The sequence below is a fragment of the Glandiceps talaboti genome, chromosome 15 (genome assembly GCF_964340395.1).
Source record: "Glandiceps talaboti chromosome 15, keGlaTala1.1, whole genome shotgun sequence".
Taxonomy (NCBI): Eukaryota; Metazoa; Hemichordata; class Enteropneusta; family Spengelidae; genus Glandiceps; species Glandiceps talaboti.
Window position 1 is genome coordinate 5744569 of NC_135563.1, and position 26136 is coordinate 5770704.

Genomic DNA, 26136 nt, shown 5'->3' on the forward strand with positions numbered 1-26136 from the left:
TAACAATATAAAAATAATTGATACTCTTTTCAAAATCATAAGTAATCTATTGTAATAATTGTAATAAACTATATTGTATACATGTATATCAGTGTATATTACTGAAAACTGTTGTTGTTTGTTTTTTAACTTCATTTATTTAGCTTGGTCACATGTCTTGTTACACTCAATGACATGACTGTTTTTGTCACCTATTGTCATTGATGAAGTGTCAACTCCCTTATCTATTTGTGAGTGGGTTGGTATGATATGCTATTTTTCTTTATGTTGAGCCAGCATATGCTATTTTCATAAATTAATTACGATCAACACCCTGAAGGTTGTGCGTCGCAGTATCCACTTCAAAAAGGTAGCAAACATGTAATATAAACTCCGTGATAAGGCAAACGTGGCACCACTGAAGGCAGTGATATATAGTATTGATACATAGGAGCATGACATCTGGAGCTGTATCACTTCTAGTCTTTAAACACCATGTTGGTGCGCCCTCACACATTGGCCAACCCTACTCAGAGGCCATTGAGGGTGGAACGATACAACAAATCTTACGGACTGTATCACTTCACACTGACACCACTCTTTAGTAAAATACCATGGTTTAATTTGACTAAACCACCATATCACTATTTTGACTACTAGAAAAGAAAGATAATGATGCATTTGAAGCACATAAGTAGAGATATAACTCTGGTAAACCTTAGCAAAAAACACCGTTATAAAAGTTACAGAAGATGCCAAGCTAATAATTCTAAATTGTTCATAACTATAGGCAATGCTCTTGGACATTTGGTCTCATGCTACAATGTATAACAGATTTATATAAAGTACAACAACCTGCTACTATCTCCTTTCAAATGACGTACTAAACTGAGACGCTGCTTGTTCTAAATGAGCTAAAGGTCCCATGTATTGTCCAGTAGAATGACTGGGTGGTGTTGCAACGGGCGGAGTTCCAACTCTTGCATGTGACTGCTGCTGCTGCTGTTGCTGTTGCTGTTGTTGTTGTGTTACAACTTGCTGTGAACGCTGTCCTGCAGCTAGGGCAGCTAAGGGTGTAGTTGGTTGTGCACCAGATTCCTGTTTTGGTTGTCCTGGTATCTGTGGTTGTCCTGGCTGTATACTACTTAGAGTATCCTGCCAATGTTGTACTTTGTTTTGTAGTCTGTGAATTAAGGCTTCTTTCCTACTCAGCTCTGATCTCAAATCATCAATATCCTGAAAACCAACCACAATGGAATCTCAGTTTGTTTGTTAAAGAGTGGTAAGTGGGTAAAATGTACCTTGGTTCCCCAGTCCACTTTTAATACCAAGGTTCCCATCCCAAATTATGATACAAGATATGGGGAAACTCTGTCAGTTTTACCTGATGAACACCACCCACCCCCCTACCAAATTTCCACATCCTTGAAATAAACACTTACGATCTGAGGTAGAATCATGATTTATTTTGGGGCACTGATCTTTGGGTGCTGTCCCAAAAATCAATTTGATTGGCTGTGGCTGACGAGTTAATTGGCCAGTGTTTTACAAGAGACTAAGTAATGTCATACATATATACCATATATGTATGTATGTATCTGTGTGTGCATGCATGCGTGTGTGTGTGTGTGTGTGTGTGTGTGTGCGTGCGTGCATGCTTGTCTGTATGTATGTATGTATGTATCTTGCCTTTGAATACCTTGAAAATGAATTTTTATTCGAAATGTTGGATAACATCTATTTATTTGGACTGTCACAAAATCCTTATGCATTTCTTTTTTCTATGTATGTATGGATGTATGTATGTATGTATGTATGTATGTATGTATGTTTGTGTTGAAGTTCATTGTATTTCTTATCAGCAGTGCTAATGAGACTGAACAACGTACCTCTTTAATAACTTGTTCTGGTCTGTGTGTTGACAACAGTAACCTCTTTTGGAGAAAGAAACACTCTATTTCTTTGGACACATCAATGAATTTCTGTGTTGCCTGTTCCACACCTGTAAAGTTGATAAGAACAGTAATCACTGTTGGCATCTTGGTAAAATAGGTAAAAACATTATTTTCCCCCAAACAAAACAAAACAACAAAGTGACAAAGTGGCTTTGATTTATGAAGTTGAAAACCACATTTTAAACAGGCACCATATCAAGAAATGTTTAAGTAACTATACACACAGCATGACGCTTGCAGGAGACTTGGATAACCTATTTGAAAAATTCATAGTTTATTCTCAGACTTGTCACATGACAGCTGATGACAACTGAGAGATAATGTAAAAGTACTTTACTAAAGGAGTAGATTGCTCTGTAATCAGAAATTACTATTCATATAGAGTCATTGCCTGTCTGGTACGCCGTGACGGGGCACCCTCACACATCGGTCAACCCCTCTCTTGGCCAGTGAGGGCAGAGTGACATGATGTATCTTAAAGTCTAATTGAATCAAGAACAAGGAAACAAAATTGATAGTCTAGAGATAAATTTTATAATTAATATGCTACAAGTTTTAACATGTATGATAAGTCATTGTTAACATGAAGGCATAATTCTTGTTACCTGAAATAGAATTCTCAATGTAGGTCTCTCATAAAAATCGTGATCGTTCAATTTCCTTGGCTGACATCATGCATTACATGTGCATTACTATAGCTACCATACACGTGAGAGTAAGTCAAACTGCTTGTTATATTTTGACCTAGCATAAGCCTTGAAAGGTACAACATTACAGGTATCGACAATCATATTGGTATTCTCTAAGATTAAAATTGACTCCATATAATTAAAGGGGAAAGCCACGCCAGGAAATAAATGCATTTTCATAAAACTTTGGGATCATGAATTCAATATTCAGCGACTATTCAGTGGGCATCTTATAAATATGTATATCTGCTAATTTCCATGAGGTACATGTAAAAGTGGACCAGTGTGAGAACAATAAAAGGTGAAATAGCATTTCAATTTGGTGTTTTTTGGCAGTCGCTCAAAATTTATGTGTTGTGAAATTATGAAATGACTGTCCAGAACCCAAAGTTTATGAAACTACATCTCTACTTCCTGCAGTGTGTTAATTCCCCATAAACTTACCTGTTCTAATTTCATCTTGATCAACTATGTTGACATGGTCTTGACCAACTAATGCTGAAAACAATGCCTTGAAAAGTACAAAGAAATACATGGTGATCAAATATTTTTGCGATTCCAATATACACTATAAATGAAGGTATCGGTAATAAGATAATTTAGCATACAGTGTCTTTCATGTATTTGTCCTTCAAATGGTGTATATCTGAATACTAGACGAGTACATTATCAACCGAGTTCAAAGTAACTCTGACTTGACTACAGAGTCAAATATATTGGTTGATTTGACTCCATACACCAACCAAATACATCTGTGTAGTATATTCAAGTCAGAGCTGTCTGGTTGGACTATGTAACCAACCGTGCTACATGGGCTGACACAGACAACAACAACCCATGACATTAAGCCATGTTGTCATACCACATGTGTTGCATACAAGTACTAATATCAGATGAATTACAAGTTATTGTTATCAACAAAATGTTGTAGAAAATAATCTAATTCTGGAAGATATAAAAATCAATATTGTACAAACTAATAAGTAGATAAACCATATACACAATAATATATAATGAATAAAACCATCAAAGTTTAATTTATAAAAGAGGGAATAACTTGATTATGATGCCATGGTTAAATCAACAAAACATTGGTCTGGGACTAGAATATGGCCAATTTCTTGTTCAAGTTCTATCATTAAAGCATGACGTACTTCCATGCTAGCTATCAGTACAGTGTCAAGATCAAGAATAAACCTTTCTAGTATTACTGTTAGTGAAGGACGCACCTCAGTGATTTATGACTGAAGAGTCCTGAGTTACAGGCTAAGAGGAATACTTTAAATTAATCTATGGAGCCTGATTTGTCGAGTGCATGTGTACGAGTACTGTAGCTGCAATAATTGTAGCGTCTTGTTGCGGTTTTGTGGGTTTTTTCGTCTGTTTTGGTGACTTTTTAAGTTTTTGTGATAACCCGCACCTACGGTTAGGTGCGGGTTAAACACAAAAACTTAAAAAGTCACCAAAACAGACGCAAAAACCCACAAAACCGCAACAACACGCTACAATTATTGCAGCTACGAGTACTGCTGTACGATTTACAAAGAAAGATAGTAGATACAGTTCTCACAGCGTGACTTTTGTACTTGGTGTAAAAATCAGGAAGTACACATTCGCTACAGTGTATCTTTAGGTGTTATAGCAATATACATATCGTGCAACTTCTTCCAACTTCATAAAATTCTTGTAAACCTACCTGAGAGGAGCTTTCCAAGTCATCTATGAGATGAGGAGTGGAGCTCATCATGTTTCTTTATTTTTTATTTTTTGTTTCGGTGACCCAATTTGTGACCTAGCCGCTTCTGCGCATTCTCAAATCAACACTCTTTCTTTGTCACATCGTAAGTGGCGCACTACAATGAAGACAATCGCAAAGGATCTCGGTACCGGTATCCGTGGTCCAAAATGGCTGCCGCCAGAGTATTCACGCGTTCTGTTGGTAAGAAATCCATTTTTCTTCGACCTTCTCAACTGTTTAGGACTATGAAAGTGTTCATCTTTGAATGCAATTGGTGGTGTAGGTATCGCATGGTTTCCTGATTTAAAGGCTACCTTGAACCTTGAACTGCTACGGGGATCTAGGGCTTCAAGGCAAATAACCGAGATCGCATCCTGGCCGGCCATAAAGTACAGCTAGTTCAGGGGTCAAGTGATGACTGACATATCAGATAAATCAGCAATCAAAGTGTCACCGTCTGGACTTTATACTTATTTCTTGTCATTGATGTATGCACAAAGAAACACCACTAAGCGATTCTAGTTATACACGGTATAGACACGCTCGGTACTTGTATTGTAAGGGGGAGGGGCATATGAAAAAGAGTAATTGCAAAGTTGGATCAATTTCTTTTCACAGTGGCAACTCGTCAGTTATTTTTAATCTGATGTAAATTACTATAGTTGCAATGCAACATCGAGCCTCATGGTTTACTCCAGCATTGTAAAGACAGGACACTACATAATGGACATGCATTGGTCCCCCAAAACTCATGAAATCGTGATATTCTGTCACATGTTCAGTGAAAATGAATATTCACATTTCATAGAATCCTAAGTACAATAGTACATAGGGTTATTTTTATAAAATATTTAATGCAGAAGATATTGTTAAAAAATATATGAACTCAGAACATCTACAAATGTGTCACCAGTGTCCTATAAGTCAGAGTATTTTTTGACAGATGAACAAGTTGGGTCATTCTCTTCATTGATGGGTGCTGTTTAATTTAAAGAAACCATGATCTTTATATTGATGTACCTATCTTACAAACACCTAGTCTGAGGAAGTTCTGACTTGAGTACAGAGTCACATATATTTGGTCAACACGACTCCATTCTCAGTCAGAGAGTGGCCTCTTATGTGCTAGTCAATGCTTTCTGATAAATAATAGCATAGTGGGCCCTTGTTCACTGACAACCCCTTGCTATGACCTGTATGAATCAAGGTCATGTACATGTACAGTATACTGGACACACCTGGTTCAAAATACACATAACAATTGGTGAACGGGGTCGCAGCATCTATTTATTATTCATCTGGAAGTCGCGTTTTGAGACAAAAGTTGTTTTTATTGAGCTGTGTTCAAAACAGTGATTTGAGATCTGTTGAAAAGTTGCTGTTGGAGATTGAAAGAGAAGTAAGCTGATCTGTTGACAAATTTACACATTTTTCAGGGAGTAAACTATAAGTGTTGTCATCGGTGTTTCATATTCAAGTCAGTGCTTCATGAAACTAACAAACACCATGTGTTGTGATAGTATTTTACTTCAACTGAAAATTCATCTGTGTTAATAAACCATAGTATTGAATTGAACTTCTGTTCGAAACACAAACTTAAAAATTGTACCTGAAATTTGCGACTACACACTTCAGTCTTTGTCAACAGAGACAGAGGGCGATACAAACTTCCAGGCATCTAGGACCCCTTATTAGGCTCACGTGTCTGTAAGGTCAATGACCGTCATGTGTGCTGAATAGTGGGTCAATCTGTTGACAATGACTAAAGTGTGCAGTCAGAAAATTTCAGGTACAATTTTCATGTTTGGGTTTGGACCGAAAGTTCTATTCGATACTACATGTAGTATTTTAGTTAATACATGTAACATTTTGGATACAAATTTTCTTTCCTTTTTTTCTTACAGTCCAACGGTTTGCCGTTAGGCATTGCTATTCAGATTCTAGAGTGAACTTGAAGTTAACAAAAAATACCAAAGTGATATGTCAAGGTTTTACTGGTAAACAAGGAACTTTTCATTCAAAACAAGCAATAGAATATGGTACAAATATTGTAGGTGGTGTTTCACCTGGCAAAGGAGGTCAAGTTCATGTGGGGTTACCAGTTTTTAATTCTGTCAAAGAGGTAAGATGTTAATACCAAGAGCTTGTAAAGCTACACTTTCTGATGTGAAATAAATTTTAAACCTGCACTTGCTGTAACTGGGATATTATTTCTTTGATCAGACAACCAACAATATCTTTGAAAAATACCAATAATTAGACAATATTATAAACTTTTTTTTTGCGAGATAAAATGACTTACTTGTAATATACACCCCTCTATCTGTAGACTTATATGTATGCAGTATTTGTATATTTGAAATATGCAAATTTGTTTGTATTTACTGTAAACATTGACCGACAGTAGTTGTTGGTTTTATGATTAATATTTTACTCAACACCCATACTATCTGTCTACTAATTTTTACAGCTAATTTCCAATTGTAATCCTTGTATTTATCAAAAAACTAAATTTCACATGCTTTTTGACCAAAAACGAGCGTTTTATACCAATTTTCCCTAATTCCTTGGTCAAGTTACTGACCATACATTCATGTAAATTAAAATTCAATATTTCATAATTATTGATATACTTGTAGATGAGATCATATCCCATCAGTTTTGGTGTAAAATGAATACTATCAAAACATTGTGTACAACTGTGTGCAACCTAAAAAGTCCTTGGCCTAGGGCGCCATTTGCATGGAAAGTCTATGCCATCTTAGGGTTAATGAGCAGTGACGGCAGTCCGTTATTACTAGTGACACTATTGCTCACTATGAACCATAATTAACACCTTTCGCCAGGGCCTTGACTGTACTGTGAGTGAAGGTATAAATCATAATGATACTGTATAGGAACTAGACTACAAAATGATGCTCCTTGCATTTAGACTGTATGCCAGGCTAAGTGATTATGCTGTCAATTGATAAATAGAACATTAGATTACAGTCACTCTGTCAGACAAAATATGTAATGTTCAGTAAACTGTTAATAAATTATGGCCACCATGGCGTGATCTAGTGTGTTATTTGTAAAATGACAATGCCCCACGCACCCTTGTATGATTGTTGTGATTCAATTTATTTATTTGTTTTTTTTCTGTCTACAGGCAAAAGATGCTACAGGATGTGATGCTACAGCTGTGTACGTACCGCCACCGTTTGCTGGTGCTGCAATACTAGAAGCCATTGATGCTGAAGTAGGACTTATAGTGTGTATCACTGAAGGTATACCACAACAAGATATGGTCCGAGTCAAACATCGTCTTGTAAGGCAGAACAAAAGTAGACTTATTGGACCCAACTGTCCTGGAATTATCAAGGTAGCATACATAACTTGATGAAATTTAATGTAACTGATACTGAAATCTTACTATGACTTTTCCTCATTTTATGGTAGTTTTTGCTTAGGGGTGAGATCAATAGTTCAATGTAAATTCTTTTAGTTGGTCTCAGAATCCCTCCCCCCCCCCTCCCACCACCACCAACTAAATTGGCTAAAATTGATAATGTTTTGCACAACACAATCAATTTCAAATCAGTATGTAGTATTATGAATACAAAGCTGGTATGTAGTTGTTAAGACAAAATTGTTCTTTTGCTGACACTTTACTGTATTTTAGTGCCATGCATTTACTATGTACAGTAAAAATTCTTCTAGTCCTCAATTTGACATTTTAAAAGAAATATTTGTACTTTGGTGGAGAGTCTATGCATGCAAGTATGACCAGCACTGTTTCAAATGTTGTATCCTAGTTTGTAGCCAACCTGTAAACTTCAAGAACTATTGCTACTACACTATTCTGCTATCCTAACTGATATTTTTAAGTTCTATTCAAATTTGCACTAATGGTTTTGCAAACATTATGTGTGTGGCGAAGTGTGGCTTAATACCAGCTAGCGATAGGAGTCAGAGTAGACTTGGAAGGACAACGAAAATTTAAAAAATTAAAATGTCAGTTAGGATAGCAGAATAGTGTAGTAGTGATAGTCTTTGAAGTCTACAGTTAGGCTACCTAGTTTGTTACTGTATAAAAATTATATATGCATATATGAAATAATGACTATTTCTTTTTGATGATATGATCGGTTATACAATGATCGGACTTTATTTGTCAACTTAATCCAATATTCTCTATTCTTTTTCAATTGCCAAAATTACCAAGGTTTTGAAATGACTCTTACTTTATGTTCCAGCCTGGTGCATGTAAAATAGGAATTATGCCAGGTCATATTCACCAAGACGGTAAAATAGGTATTGTATCCAGGTCAGGAACTCTGACATATGAAGCAGTAGCACAGACTACAGCTGTTGGACTTGGTCAATCACTCTGTGTAGGTAAGTATAGTGAAAACACATTGCCTGTTTAGTGACCGTTTAGTGGGAATGTAGTCTGAAAGGTCCAGCCTTTGGTCTGCTTATGTAACCACTAGCTACCCCACATCGTGAGAGAGCATATTATATATATAAACGGGAGCAAGGCCTTGATCTTTCAGGCTAGTGGAAATGTAGAAACTTTTTTTTTAAAGTAGCACAAGTGACAACCAGACATAATGATAAGTACAAACACCACCACTGAAAAAAGATAATAAAATGAAATTAAAAATATCTGAAACTGGTCATCTAATTTTGCACTTTTTCATATCCAATGATGTACTCAGATTTAGTACAAATTGCATTCGGTTGAATTCACCCATAAATAGCTTATGGTTGATGTTTGTGTATTAAAGGGGAATATCAGTCTCGGTTATAGATGGATTTTCATCAATGTGGGTTCTGGAGAGTCATTTCATGATTTCACATCATGTAAATTTTGAATTTTGAAATCTTTCAATGATGCACCCATTGCATCATGGGACTTAACACATATTTAGTAGATGCGCACTGAATATTCATGACTGTTCATCTAAAGGTAATAAGCACTTAGGAATCATGAATATTCAATATGCATCTAATAAGTATGCATGTCTGCAAAGTTCCATGAGTCAATGGTGGACCAGTGTGAGAACAATAAATGTGAAATTTTATTTCAATGTGGTATTTCTTGGCAATCGCACCACATTTATATGATGTGAAATCATGAAGTGACTCTTCAGAACCCAAAGTTTATGAAAATACCTTTATTTCCTGGAGTGGCATTCCCCTTTAATGTTCTTTTTCTGTGCAAAAATCTGCTATGCATGTGAGAATCGTCCCCAAAAAAACCCTGACCCAGAATTGACAATGTGTATTATTATAGGTATTGGTGGTGATCCGTTCAATGGTACCAACTTTGTAGACTGCCTAGACATCTTCCTCAGAGATCCACAAACAAAAGGTATTGTATTGATTGGAGAGATCGGAGGAACCTCAGAAGAAATGGCAGCTGAGTTTCTTGCAGAACATAATACGGTAAGTTCAAAAACTAAAAAAATGTATATTTGAGTAGCAGTGATGATTTGTGTTATTACCGGTAATGAAGAAGTAATTGTTGTATTTGTACACAACAGATAGTTTATATAACATTACATATTCATTTGTCTCTCATCAAGTATTTTTATCTTTTTACACTGGAAAAAGTATCCAGGCTTATTATTGGTACACGTTAGGACTTTTTGGGACAGACCTTGGTTGACAAAAGTTCAACCCAGACCAAAGTGTTGTGTCTGAAACTGAAATTGAATCTGCTAGCTGATGAACCCTTTAAGCGCCCTCACAGTTGATCTATATATAGTTGATGGGCTGTGATAGGACCAGGGTGCAAGGGTTTGTTGTAGAGAGTAAGGTGTAGATAAGTTTGTACCAGTCGTTGTGTGGATAGGGTAAGGTTTCAGCTAATATGTAACTGTTACAGTAACATACTCTTGAACCAAATTTTCATGTCTGCATATATTGGCTGGTATGCACCATGAAAGTTAATTCATAAAATTTATACTTTATGTCAATGCCAGCTTGATCTTTGACCGATCTATTGCTCTTAAATTCTAACCCAATCTTCATAGTGTATTTTACTGAAACTTTCTTAATCCAAAATTGAATTTCAAAAATTATGTTTACAAGAACACATACTGAACAGATGAACACAAACATCCGTACTGGTTTTGTGTTTTATATCTGGTATCTTTATATTTGTGAGATAACTACTAAGTCAGTATCATACTTTTAGACGTTATTCCCCAATATTTTTCTTCATTCAGCTAAGGAAAATATGAGTGACCTAAGGGGCCTTATCACTACGAGTCGCTAGGCAAGTAGTGACAACCCTTAGGTCACGATTATTTTCTGGCAGAATGAAGGAAAATATGGAGAATAACATAATTATACCAGCGGCAATAATATCAAAGAAAAATCGGGGGAAATAATGGCAATTTTGAAAATTTTGACTCGTATTTCGAACACAGCAGAACCAGTGACTCGGACACGTATTTTTGTGACGTAGAAATGCGTTGTCATGATGTAGAATGACCAGAGTATATATTCCATATTTTTGGCTTATACATGGTACAATGTGCTTTGACAGGGTGAAAATAGAAAACCAGTAGCAGCCTTTATTGCTGGACTGACAGCTCCTCCAGGCAGAAGGATGGGACATGCTGGTGCTATCATTGCTGGGGGTAAAGGTGGTGCTAAGGAGAAGATACAGGCTTTGAAAGATGCTGGAGTTGCTATTACTATGTCACCTGCACAAATAGGAACAACCATTCTTAAGGTTAGTTTGTTTGCTTGTAGTACATGTACTGGTACTACTATACACTTATTACCTGACTATGAGGGCGCTAGTAGATGTCTATTACCCAGAGGGCCATTATGCAGCAACTGTTTCCCTAGGCTGAAAACTTCAGGAAAAAGTTGATACATGACTTCATGGGGGTAATATGACATCTACTAGTGCCCGAATAAGGCAAGGCAATAAATCACATTCTCAGGCTCATATTCTTTCCATAGTCAAAGCAAATCACTGGAAAGACTCCCTTGCCACTTGAATAGTACCCTTGGGAAAATAGAACGTGACTAGTGCCCCTATATGCAAATTGAGGTCTCTATGGGTCAATTGTTCATAACACATGATATCATCTAAGCCAATCCCTGAAGGCTTTATGAAAACGATGTGTTAAAAATTTGGGTCAAAGGTTACAGCTAATGGTTCGAGATTGACTACATGAGAACCTCCAATATTGATCTTTTCATTGCTCTCAGAAGATCAAAGGTGGGTGGGGATGGGGGGGGGGGGGGGTTATTACATAGAAAAAAATATAGGGGATTATATAAATGTTAATAATCCACCTTATACCCATATGCCTAAAAATATCAATTAACAAATTTTGGGGAAATAGTTTCATCATTACAGTTTGTGTAACCCTCTTTAGGTCAAGTCCATGTAAAATATAATGGCCATTGCAGGATGGGGATACAACAAACTGATGATCATTACAATAACATTCTTGACAACAAAATTTTAAAGCGATAATGCCGAAAATAAAATGAGTCATTACCATGTGTAAAGATCATCAATTCATGATCTTTATTTTGAAGATTTAGTTTATGAAAACTAAAAGATGCAATTATGAGTTATGTAAATAACCCTTGCTCACCCGCTGCAGTTTACATGTAAGAATTTGGCAGAATTTTCATGGCAAGGTGACGTAAGTGGAAATGCCCTTTAAGACATTTTGTGCATTAGATAAAATATATTTAGTCAAATATGAACAATTGTGTGTCTGTAATAGTGTTGCGTCATTCCATTTTAGTTCTGTTCCTCCTGACAATCTAATTTTTGTTGTTATTTCAGGAACTTGAGAAAGTTGGCAAAGCTTAACCTGAAGATTGTCACACCTACAATTGCTAACCTGCTGTACATCATTTTTGCTGTAATTTCTTAACATAATGGTTTTGTGTGTTGTTCATAAAATTATCGTGGTTCTTACTGACAAGAGTAAAATAAGATTTCAATAATTTAACAATAAACATTGTGTGTGTGTTTCTTGTCTTCTGATGCAGCTGATTCTCTTAAAATCCTTCACATTTTTTTTATGCCATATGCGTGTGATAAAAAAACAAAAGGTTGTCTAACTTGGCCACTGGGGGCACTGTTCAGAAAGCTTTTGGACCATGTGGTTGCTTGTTTCTTGTCTTCCAAATCTCTGCTGTTTTCTTAAATTCTTCACATTCTCAGGTTATACCATGTAGAATTTCAGTCCTCAGTGATGGAGAGAATAGAAGTCAGTAAACCTGAAACAGTCAGATTCAAGTACATTAATCTTGCCAACATTGCTAAAAAAATCCTGCAAACATTTCATAGCCTGGCTTTAAAAAATCTGACTAATTTTACTACATTTTATTGTTCAGTGCGACAAAAGATTAAAGTACAAATGTTGCATTCTAATGCTAAAAGATAGCTTTTGCAAAGAAAGTGTAGCAATTTTTATCAAGGTTTTTATTATGCCAGACGATAAAATGTTATGTTATTAAAACTGTTGAAACAGACAATATTGTACTAATATTGGTAAGATTTTGTCTACTTCGATGACATATTTCTGGTTAAATCGTTTCATTTGTACTTTGTCAAGTTCGAATTGGAAAACCATTATGAATCTAGAGGACTAAGAAGAAATGCATTAGTAAAATGAACTTGTCGGGCAAGCACCCAGGTTAAAAAACACATTATTCCAATGTTATTTTTGAAAATTGATATTTATGATCATTAAAAATTGATTAAAAACATTTTGTTGTTCTCTCCTGTTTACTTCACTGTGTCACTGGTTCCTGACGAGATATACCAAAGTTTTACTTAAATAATGTAAAAATCTATAATTTGAACTAGCTGTAACTAGGATATTTGTATCAACTAAAAAGATATATTCATTAAAAATTGGTCAATAATTTACAATAAACAAAGACAATACATTGTATCTGAAGTTAGTAGGTTTATTACAAGATTTGGTTCAAAGTTGAGTAAGCTACGGTTCAAAGGTGCTATTTTCATTGCTCAAAATCATATTTAAGTTGATGACTGTAATCAATATAAGTAAACAAAAGGCAGAAATAAGTTTAATGAACTGACTAATCTCACTGGGACTCAAATCCATTGAATGCCAAAATAAAGTCATCAAAAAACATTTCAGAGAAGTGTAATTATTTTCCATTTAATTTTATTAATGAAGCTTACAGTCCATATTCACTACCCAGATGGCATGTGTAATAATGGTGATCGATACCCCATCAGCCTTTCCGCAAGTAAACACACATACGCACGCGCGCAGGTAAGCACATACGCGCACACGCTCGCACGGATACCGACACACACACACACATACATACATACATACATACATACATACATACACACATAAGCTTACATACATACATACATACATACATACATACATACATACATACTTGTGTAGGTGCGTGCGTACGTACACAGACACACACACACATACATACATACATACATACATACATACATACATACATACATACATACATACATACATACAAACAAACATACATACATACATACATACATACATACATACATACATCGTGTTGTAGAATGAACAGAATCCGCGAAATCTCGCGTTGATGTAAAACATCTACCAAACACGTTACCAGTGACAACGTTCGATTGTGACGTTCCATATACTAGTATTACGTGTAAGCGATGTACATGTATTGTTTCTGCTATCGCTTGGCGTGCAACACTTTGGTCTTCAAAATATCGTCTGTACTCTGACAAAATGAAGCTTGCACCTATAGTTCGGATGGTGAAGTTTTGCATATATATTATGTACTTATTCGTGATTACGCTACCTCCGTTTGAATTATGCTTCTTTCTTGTAGATGAATTGATTTACTACAGCAAGTGTTTCATGAAATATATGATGAAGGGTCGGCCGTTCCCAGTTATCAGCTTTCCAACAATCTGGATTCCACATTTCTTGACAAAATGGAACTGGAGCCGACTTGAGATTATGCCATGGATTGCTACTCGTGTTACTTCGAGTAATGGAATAGGTACAGAGATTTGGAGAAATGTCTACTCCGCGGACACCGTGACGAGTGGCCCAGAGCGTTTACATTTATTCGATGGTGGGTTAGTCTACCCGTTGTGGATCAACAGTGTTCCCGGATGGACAAAGTCAAGACATTCTTCTTGTAAGATCAGACTGTTCTTTGTCGATGTTATCAACAGTGTAATGTATAAAGTTCACCATCTTGTCTCACCAACTTGTGATCTACGTCATCCTGATATTCCTGATGCAGTGATGCATGGATGATGAAAACACATATACAACCTGTACCAAGCACAGCACACGATAGTCATAGTATACTCAATGTTTACTTGCGCACAATAGGCATGAACGTACATGTATACAGTCTCCATCCTTGCCAGAAAACCGACGACTCATGTAGAGGTGTTAGGTTGCCTGATTGTTTTTGAGTACTGTGCTTGTAATTCTTTTTATTTCACTGTTGTTTTTGACATTAAATGGGTTCACTCCAAGTTAAAGATGTATCAAGTTTAGACTCTTCTTTAATGTATCTATATGCGCACGCGTGTTTGTGTACACGCGCGTGCATGGATGGATGTGGCTGATTCTTTTCTCTCCCCCATCTCCACAAAATTGCTTTGATAATTTGTTTCACTCTGAGTTGTGTGTTAAAGAATATAAAATTATGTAGACTGGGTAGACATCCCAAATATAATACGTGTGTAGAAAGATTCCAGTCAGGAATATAGACTCAACACCAAGAATATGAATCTGAAAAGTTTTTTTTTGCTTTGAAATACTAACTTTCATCACAATATTATTAGACACAGCAAATTGAAGGACTCAAATAAATTTTCCGAACTCCTACATGATACGTAGACAGGATAGCAAACATTGATTTCTGGTGATTACATCCTATTTTCTCTATTAAATACATTTTATTAATTAAGCTTACGTTCCTTGTTCATTACCCAGATGGCATATGTAATAATGATGATCGATATCCCCCATCAGCCTTTCCGCAAGTAAACACACACACACACACATACATACATACATACATACATACATACATACATACATACATACATACATACATACATACATACATACACACACACACACACACGTACGTACGTACGTACGTACATACATACATACATACATACATACATACATACATACATACATACATACATACATACATACATCGTGGATAGAATAAACAGAATCCGCGAAATCTCGCGTTGATGTAAAACATCTACCAAAACGTCACCAGTGACAACGTTCGATTGTGACGTTCCATATATTACGTGTAAGCGATGTATTGTTTCTGCTATCGCTTGGCGTGCAGCACTTTGGTCTTCAAAATATCATTTGCTGTACTCTGACAAAATGAAGTTTGCACCTATAGTTCGGATGGTGAAGTTTTGCATATATATTATGTACTTATTCGTGATTACGCTACCTCCGTTTGAATTATGCTTCTTTCTTGTAGATGAATTGATTTACTACAGCAAGTGTTTCATGAAATATATGATGACGGGTCGGCCATTCCCAGTTATCAGCTTTCCAACAATCTGGATTCCACATTTCTTGACAAAATGGAACTGGAGCCGACTTGAGATTATGCCATGGATTGCGACCCGTGTTACCTCGAGTAATGGAATAGGTACAGAGATTTGGAGAAATGTTTACTCCCCGGAATGCTTGACGAGTTGCCCAGAGCGTTAATGGTGGGTTAGTCTACCCGTTGTGGATCAACAGTGTTCCCGGATGGACAAAGTCAACACTTTCTCCTTGTAAGATCAGACTGTTCTTTGTCGATGTTATCAACAGTGTAATGTATAAAGTTCACCATCTTGTCTCACCAACTTGTGATCTACGTCATCCTGGTATTCCTGATGCAGTGATGTATGGATGATGAAGACACATATACAACCTGTACCAAACACAGCGCACGATAGTCATCAAAGGACGACAGGCATGAACGTACAGTCTCCATCCTTGCCAGAAAACCGACGACTGATGTAGAGGTGTTCGGTTGTCTGATTGTTTTTGAGTACAGTGCTTGTAATTCTTTTTATTTCACTGTTGTTTTTGACATTAAATGGGTTCACTCCAAGTTAAAGATGTATAAAGTTTAGACTCTTCTTTAATGTATATATATGCGCACGCGTGTTTGTGTACACGCGCGTGCATGGATGGATGTGGCTGATTCTTTTCTCTCCCCCATCTCCACAAAATTGCTTTGATAATTTGTTTCACTCTGAGTTGTGTGTTAAAGAATATAAAATTATATAGACTGGGTAGACATCCCAAATATAATACGTGTGTAGAAAGATTCCAGTCAGGAATATAGACTCAACACCACTGAGAATATGAATCTGAAATTTTTTTTTTGGCTTTGAAATACTAACTTTCATCACAATATTATTAGACACAGCAAATTGAAGGACTCAAATAAAGTTTCCGAACTCCGACATGATACGTAGACAGGATAGCAAACATTGATTTCTGGTGATTACATCCTATTTTCTCTATTAAAATACATTTTATTAATTAAGCTTAAGCTTACGTTCCTTGTTCATTACCCAGATGGCATATGTAATACTGATGATCGATATCCCCATCAGCCTTTCCGCAAGTAAACACACACACACACACGCGCACACACACACCCACACACACACACACACACATACATACATACATACATACATACATACATACATACATCGTGGATAGAGTAAACAGAATCCGCGAAATCTCGCGTTGATGTAAAACATCTACCAAAACGTCACCAGTGACAACGTTCGATTGTGACGTTCCATAAGCTTATATTACGTGTAAGCGATGTATTGTTTCTGCTATCGCTTGGCGTGCAGCACTTTGGTCTTCAAAATATCATTTGCTGTACTCTGACAAAATGAAGCTTTCACCTATAGTTCGGATGGTGAAGTTTTGCATATATATTATGTACTTATTCGTGATTACGCTACCTCCGTTTGAATTATGCTTCTTTCTTGTAGATGAATTGATTTACTACAGCAAGTGTTTCATGAAATATATGATGACGGGTCGGCCATTCCCAGTTATCAGCTTTCCAACAATCTGGATTCCACATTTCTTGACAAAATGGAACTGGAGCCGACTTGAGATTATGCCATGGATTGCGACCCGTGTTACCTCGAGTAATGGAATAGGTACAGAGATTTGGAGAAATGTTTACTCCCCGGAATGCTTGACGAGTTGCCCAGAGCGTTTATGGTGGGTTAGTCTACCCGTTGTGGATCAACAGTGTTCCCGGATGGACAAAGTCAACACTTTCTCCTTTTGTAAGATCAGACTGTTCTTTGTCGATGTTATCAACAGTGTAATGTATAAAGTTCACCATCTTGTCTCACCAACTTGTGATCTACGTCATCCTGGTATTCCTGATGCAGTGATGTATGGATGATGAAAACACATATACAACCTGTACCAAGCACAGCGCACGATAGTCATCAAAGGACGACAGGCATGAACGTACAGTCTCCATCCTTGCCAGAAAACAGACGACTGATGTAGAGGTGTTCGGTTGTCTGATTGTTTTTGAGTACAGTGCTTGTAATTCTTTTTATTTCACTGTTGTTTTTGACATTAAATGGGTTCACTCCAAGTTAAAGATGTATAAAGTTTAGACTCTTCTTTAATGTATATATATGCGCACGCGTGTTTGTGTACACGCGCGTGCATGGATGGATGTGGCTGATTCTTTTCTCTCCCCCATCTCCACAAAATTGCTTTGATAATTTGTTTCACTCTGAGTTGTGTGTTAAAGAATATAAAATTATATAGACTGGGTAGACATCCCAAATATAATACGTGTGTAGAAAGATTCCAGTCAGGAATATAGACTCAACACCACTGAGAATATGAATCTGAAATTTTTTTTTTTTGCTTTGAAATACTAACTTTCATCACAATATTATTAGACACAGCAAATTGAAGGACTCAAATAAAGTTTCCGAACTCCGACATGATACGTAGACAGGATAGCAAACATTGATTTCTGGTGATTACATCCTATTTTCTCTATTAAAATACATTTTATTAATTAAGCTTAAGCTTACGTTCCTTGTTCATTACCCAGATGGCATATGTAATACTGATGATCGATATCCCCATCAGCCTTTCCGCAAGTAAACACACACACACACACGCGCACACACACACACACCCACACACCCACACACACACACACACACACATACATACATACATACATACATACATACATACATACATACATACATACATCGTGGATAGAGTAAACAGAATCCGCGAAATCTCGCGTTGATGTAAAACATCTACCAAAACGTCACCAGTGACAACGTTCGATTGTGACGTTCCATAAGCTTATATTACGTGTAAGCGATGTATTGTTTCTGCTATCGCTTGGCGTGCAGCACTTTGGTCTTCAAAATATCATTTGCTGTACTCTGACAAAATGAAGCTTTCACCTATAGTTCGGATGGTGAAGTTTTGCATATATATTATGTACTTATTCGTGATTACGCTACCTCCGTTTGAATTATGCTTCTTTCTTGTAGATGAATTGATTTACTACAGCAAGTGTTTCATGAAATATATGATGACGGGTCGGCCATTCCCAGTTATCAGCTTTCCAACAATCTGGATTCCACATTTCTTGACAAAATGGAACTGGAGCCGACTTGAGATTATGCCATGGATTGCGACCCGTGTTACCTCGAGTAATGGAATAGGTACAGAGATTTGGAGAAATGTTTACTCCCCGGAATGCTTGACGAGTTGCCCAGAGCGTTTATGGTGGGTTAGTCTACCCGTTGTGGATCAACAGTGTTCCCGGATGGACAAAGTCAACACTTTCTCCTTTTGTAAGATCAGACTGTTCTTTGTCGATGTTATCAACAGTGTAATGTATAAAGTTCACCATCTTGTCTCACCAACTTGTGATCTACGTCATCCTGGTATTCCTGATGCAGTGATGTATGGATGATGAAAACACATATACAACCTGTACCAAGCACAGCGCACGATAGTCATCAAAGGACGACAGGCATGAACGTACAGTCTCCATCCTTGCCAGAAAACAGACGACTGATGTAGAGGTGTTCGGTTGCCTGATTGTTTTTGAGTACAGTGCTTGTAATTCTTTTTATTTCACTGTTGTTTTTGACATTAAATGGGTTCACTCCAAGTTAAAGATGTATAAAGTTTAGACTCTTATTTAATGTATCTATATGCACACGCTCACGCGTGTTTGTGTACACGCACGTGCATGGATGGATGTGGCTGATTCTTTTCTCTCCCCATCTCCACAAAATTGCTTTGATAATTTGTTTCACTCTGAGTTGTGTGTTAAAGAATATAAAATTATATAGACTGGGTAGACATCCCAAATATAATACGTGTGTAGAAAGATTCCAGTCAGGAATATAGACTCAACACCAAGAATATGAATCTGAAAAGTTTTTTTTTGCTTTGAAATACTAACTTTCATCACAATATTATTAGACACAGCAAATTGAAGGACTCAAATAAATTTTCCGAACTCCGACATGATACGTAGACAGGATAGCAAACATTGATTTCTGGTGATTACATCCTATTTTCTCTATTAAAATACATTTTATTAATTAAGCTTACGTTCCTTGTTCATTACCCAGATGGCATATGTAATAATGATGATCGATATCCCCCATCAGCCTTTCCGCAAGTAAACACACACACACACACACACACATACATACATACATACATACATACATACATACATACATACATACATACATACATATATACATACATACATACATACATACACACACACACACACACGTACATACATACATACATACATACATACATACATACATACATACATACATACATACATACATACATACATACCTCGTGGATAGAATAAACAGAATCCGCGAAATCTCGCGTTGATGTAAAACATCTACCAAAACGTCACCAGTGACAACGTTCGATTGTGACGTTCCATATATTACGTGTAAGCGATGTATTGTTTCTGCTATCGCTTGGCGTGCAGCACTTTGGTCTTCAAAATATCATTTGCTGTACTCTGACAAAATGAAGTTTGCACCTATAGTTCGGATGGTGAAGTTTTGCATATATATTATGTACTTATTCGTGATTACGCTACCTCCGTTTGAATTATGCTTCTTTCTTGTAGATGAATTGATTTACTACAGCAAGTGTTTCATGAAATATATGATGACGGGTCGGCCATTCCCAGTTATCAGCTTTCCAACAATCTGGATTCCACATTTCTTGACAAAATGGAACTGGAGCCGACTTGAGATTATGCCATGGATTGCGACCCGTGTTACCTCGAGTAATGGAATAGGTACAGAGATTTGGAGAAATGTTTACTCCCCGGAATGCTTGACGAGTTGCCCAGAGCGTTTATGGTGGGTTAGTCTACCCGTTGTGGATCAACAGTTTTCCCGGATGGACAAAGTCAACACTTTCTCCTTGTAAGATCAGACTGTTCTTTGTCGATGTTATCAACAGTGTAATGTATAAAGTTCATCATCTTGTCTCACCAACTTGTGATCTACGTCATCCTGGTATTCCTGATGCAGTGATGTATGGATGATGAAAACACATATACAACCTGTACCAAACACAGCGCACGATAGTCATCAAAGGACGACAGGCATGAACGTACAGTCTCCATCCTTGCCAGAAAACAGACGACTGATGTAGAGGTGTTCGGTTGCCTGATTGTTTTTGAGTACAGTGCTTGTAATTCTTTTTATTTCACTGTTGTTTTTGACATTAAATGGGTTCACTACAAGTTAAAGATGTATAAAGTTTAGACTCTTCTTTAATGTATATCTATGCACACGCGCACGAGTGTTTGTGTACATGCGCGTGCATGGGTGGATGTGGCTGATTCTTTTCTCTCCCCCATCTCCACAAAATTGCTTTGATAATTTGTTTCACTCTGAGATGTGTGTTAAAGAATATAAAATTATATAGACTGGGTAGACATCCCAAATATAATACGTGTGTAGAAAGGTTCCAGTCAGGAATATAGACTCAACACCAAGAATATGAATCTGAAAAGTTTTTTTGCTTTGAAATATTAACTTTCATCACAATATTATTATTAATAGACACAACAAATTGAAGGACTCAAATAAATTTTCCGAACTCCGACATGATACGTAGACAGGATAGCAAACATTGATTCCTGGTGATTACATCCTATTTTCTCTATTAAAATACATTTTAAAATCTGCATTAACTGCAATTGGACCATTTTTTCTTCAAACTGTTTGTTAGATATAATGATGGACTTCTCAATATTGTACAAAATGAGATGAATCGAATGAAAGTCAACTAAACTGGCGCCAAAGGAAAGCAAACTAAACTGTCGACAGATTCAAAACCAAGCTCTCACGCAAACCTTGAACCAGTCACTACACTACTTACTCTACTCCCTCCCCCATGTCCAGCATTCTGAGGAGGGAGGGTGTGTGTGTGTGTGAGAGAGAGAGAGAGAGAGAGAGAGAGAGAGAGAGAGAGAGAGAGAGAGAGAGAGAGAGAGAGAGAGAGAGAGAGAGAGAGAGAGAGAGAGAGAGAGAGAGAGAGAATCAAAATCGATGTAATCATAATACAATGAATACACCCTGGTGATATATTAAAATTTCAGTTTGTTTCATGAATGTTTTGCAGTACATTTGTACTTTTCCTGTTTTTGTGTTAAGTAAATGTCTGTCGTTTATGTGTATTGTAAATAGTTTCATTTATCATTTTATTATTATTACTTTTCTCACGAACCTTTCATTGAGACAATCTGTTGGTTCGTGAATGAATGAATGAATGAATGAATGAATGAATGAATGAATGAATGAATGAAATGAAACAATTTATAAACCTATATTTTAATTGGTTGCAGAGGACATCCACGGTTGGTAAATCATAGCACAATCCCTCCTATTGTTCACACACAGTCTTTTGTCGTGTGGATAATCGCGCGGGTGGTTATGGGTATCTTGTACATCTCGCGAGATCCAAAATGGTGGTGTACGGAAGGAGGGACGTTTGAAATTGGTCTAACTTGAAAAGTTCCGTTTTCGAGATTTTTAAAGGTCATCCAAGCGGAGATTGTTATATTGAAGGTGAGTTGCAAAGTGTAAATAGTGGGTCGATCACTAATGTATAACCCGTTGGGACAGTCACTGTCAGTTATTTGTTTTCTGGTACACCGTGCACCCGTACATGGAAATTGTACCTGAGTGAGAGCGACGGAAACCGCTACAGTCATGACAGTTTAATACCCTCGAATCAATCTGTATGACACTATGAGTTTGAAAAAAATGTATTTAAGTTTACTATACGTCATTTAAAAATAATATCATACAGATTGATTCGAGTGCATATGACAGTTACTGTTGAGGCATATGATGTATCCATTACATAATCATGATTTTGTTGAGGATGAATTGATTATTATGCAAATCAATAGAATTCTTGTCGAAAAAAAATTGCAATACTATCATAAATGTACAGAGTTATAGAAAAGGAAATGTAAAGTAAACATTTGAATTTTTTAACGTTTTGAATCTTGTTCATTTTACTCCTTTGCAGATATTTTTTTTTTTTTTTAAACTAGAACTTAGAAGTTGTTCTTTAGCCATGGGTAAAAGAAAGGTGAGTTTTAGTAATGTCTTTCTACATTTATTCAAAAATGATTAGAAATTTCATGCAGAAAAATTTCTGAATGTTTTGTTTCTTTTGCAAACACATGAAATGTTGAAAACTTCTATATATGTATATGACAGATATAAATTTTCAATGTTTACAGAAATTAAAGTGGCCATATGGATGAGAATTTGGTATTTATTTTGGATTTTTATTTGATAAAACACCTTCACCATGTTTTTGTACTTGGAAATATAATGTGAAATAACATATACCTAGTCCATGTTCACATCTCAATAAATGGCAAAACTTTAAACAATGTGTAAAATGTTTGTTATTGTACGTACAATAACAAACTTTTTACACTTTGTGCATCTTTTTGCAATGTATTGAGTTATGAACACAGACTTGGTATATGTTATTTTGCATTATTTTTTCATGTAGAAAAACATGGTGAAGCTGTTTTATCAAATAAAAATCCAAAATAAATACCAAATTCTCATCCATATGGCCACTTTAAGTGAACAGCATGTAAGGAAAAACATAAAGGCTATAGACATTTGCTTCCAGTTCGTATACCGTACAGTATCGTTACATTTACAACTCTACTCCTTTAGTTAGAAACCACATTGGCATCCAGACTAACACTTGAAAGAAGACTTTTCATTTTACATGAGTGTGAATCTTTTTTTTTTGTCTCTAAATAGTACCAATGTTTTATCAACCCTCATTAAAGCAATTAATATGTTATCTTAATATTCTTATTTTTAGGGCAGTGACATGCAGGGAGGAGGCAGAAGGCCAAAAATGCGTGGAAAGTTGCCACAGCTTATTGAACAGGTCTGTATAAAAATGAACCAATGAAAACTTTTTTTATACCAGATTTACCTTAAACTAAAAAAGTAAAAAAAAGAAAGAAAAAAAAAAGATTGTTTCCGATAACATATGCTTCAGAAAATAGGGTAGGTAGGTAGGTTGGGATTTTATTTTGTTACATTTTTTTCATGCTTACTTTGACCCAAAGACAAGGTACTTGTTGGTCACAATACTTCCGCAATAGTTGATGAGGTGTAAAAAAAGTAAATGAAGATAATTATGAGATTCAGAAGTACATGAACACAATATGCAGACTGTCCAGTTATATATGCTGAAAAGATGTCATTTCTCTCTGGGATATGATTTTTTTTAAAAAAATAACTAAAGATACTTTGACAAGAAATTCTACAGGGAAATGGAAGTAAATTATCATAATTTTACCATTTTTGCATGGAAAAAATGTTTATGGTCGGTGGCTTAAACTGGGGTCAGCCAGGTTACCTGAAATACACTGTCTTTTTATTTGGCCTTAACTGGAGTGACAAGAATAGCAAATCTTCAAGTTCAAGTTATAGTTATGTATAATCTCATTCAACTTTGTTGACAGCGATTCATCCACATAATAAAATACTAAATATCAATTTATAACCAAGGACAAAAATGATAAGAAAGGACATTAGATGTTACTTGCTTTATAAATCAAGTATCCGTTCAACTACATGTATGACCTAAATAATCATGTCCATCTATATGGATGAGACTAAGCATATTCACCATGATATATATACTTTACTATCATATATCATAATGTACTAAGGCTATAAATTCAAGACCTATTTCATCCACAAAATGACATCCAGCATTTAGTCATGATGAAAAAGAACCTCAGGACATTTTTGTAAGAGTCCACAGTCCAAATGAGTATTACTATTTGTCAGTATTTTTTTTTTCAAATGTAACCATTGAATAACAGGACCCAGGTTGAAAACCGAGAATGAGTTAGTATTCAAGGCAAGGATACATGAATTACATGAACATGCATGTAAATTGCCTTTCAAGTTGCTGAACTGACATGCTCTCCCACAACTTTACACATAGGACTTTCAGTGTTTGTGATTACCCATGCATGAAGTGTTGACAGTTAAGATCTCAAATGTCAACAGCCTTTTAACTGATTACCTGTTTACAGACAAGGACAATCTCAGCAATGAAATCAGTTAATGCTGAGAATGAGAATATTGTGATTTGTAAACAGACTATTCAACTGATGTTTAAATGACATAATTTGATGGGTTCTTTTTCAGTTGAAAGGTTATGGATAAAGGTGATTGATATGCCTGGTTGAGTTATCTAGACAGTGACAGTAGACAGTGTTTTTGTAAAGGATGATACATAGGTCAAATCTACCTAAGTTCCCAAAGTGTTTGACTGGGTTTCCCACCCTATTTGTGAGACAAGGTTTGGATATGCAATTGGACCATATCTCCTCCCAGAGTCCTTCCCCACTATCTTAACAGGGTTCCCAAACCATAGTGAAATACTGGTAATGCTGTACCTGTGGAATAGAAGGTTTGCTTCATATGTGATCACATATAGTATGATGTGTACAGCAATAGACAGACCATGGATGTATTACTTTCACCACAGACAAGAATCTATTCTTGTCTGTGCTTTCACTAATACATGTACGACCATGGTCAGACAGTCTCAGACAGTTCCCAAACTTGAGTGTGTATTGGATGGTTGACTTTAGAATATTGTACTATGGTCCAAGCACAATCAATTGAATGGTAGTCTAGGAATAACATTTCTGAAGTATATATTTTCAATCATGACCATAGACATGCTGGTCCCTTAGAATGTATTGTTATTCTCATTTGTTATGCAAAATCCATACTGTAAGAGAGAATACTAGTACTCAACTGTTGATAATGATAGTACACCTTCCCCTCCTTTCCACACATGCACACACACACACACACACACACACAAACAAACACACAAACAAACAAACAAACATAAAAGAATGAAAAATGAGGGCTAAAATCAAATGACAGAAAGCAGTCAACAAAATATGGCCAAAAAAGTGTTTCTGAAATGATGTGATCTGAAACAAAGTTGGCAGGATATTTTGATTGAGAATGCAACCAACTTTTGCTATGAAAAAATGAGAGATGATGATTTTTTAATGGGCGGATATAGACTTTAGTATTCAACTATTATGGCCGCACTTTCAGTCC

The 26136-nt window shown here is 36.2% G+C and overlaps 2 protein-coding genes and 1 long non-coding RNA gene across 3 annotated transcripts; 2 read left to right on the plus strand and 1 right to left on the minus strand.

The window, feature by feature from the left end:
- Positions 1-120: 120 nt before the first annotated feature.
- On the minus strand, positions 121-4399 carry LOC144446768 (mediator of RNA polymerase II transcription subunit 28-like). The gene is made up of 4 exons (XM_078136599.1): positions 4320-4399; positions 3068-3134; positions 1869-1981; positions 121-1215 (listed from the first exon to the last, which is right to left on the minus strand). Exons 1-4 carry the CDS (start codon positions 4368-4370, stop codon positions 841-843), a joined length of 606 nt encoding a protein of 201 aa, XP_077992725.1. The 5' UTR covers positions 4371-4399; the 3' UTR covers positions 121-840.
- A 117-nt stretch (positions 4400-4516) lies between these two features.
- On the plus strand, positions 4517-12310 carry LOC144446594 (succinate--CoA ligase [ADP/GDP-forming] subunit alpha, mitochondrial-like). The gene is made up of 7 exons (XM_078136396.1): positions 4517-4562; positions 6266-6483; positions 7513-7725; positions 8600-8741; positions 9643-9794; positions 10903-11091; positions 12172-12310. Exons 1-7 carry the CDS (start codon positions 4529-4531, stop codon positions 12196-12198), a joined length of 975 nt encoding a protein of 324 aa, XP_077992522.1. The 5' UTR covers positions 4517-4528; the 3' UTR covers positions 12199-12310.
- A 10151-nt stretch (positions 12311-22461) lies between these two features.
- On the plus strand, positions 22462-23921 carry LOC144446502 (uncharacterized). The gene is made up of 3 exons (XR_013481961.1): positions 22462-22557; positions 23052-23089; positions 23852-23921. It is a non-coding gene; the product is annotated as an uncharacterized LOC144446502 (long non-coding RNA).
- The last annotated feature ends 2215 nt before the right edge of the window (positions 23922-26136 follow it).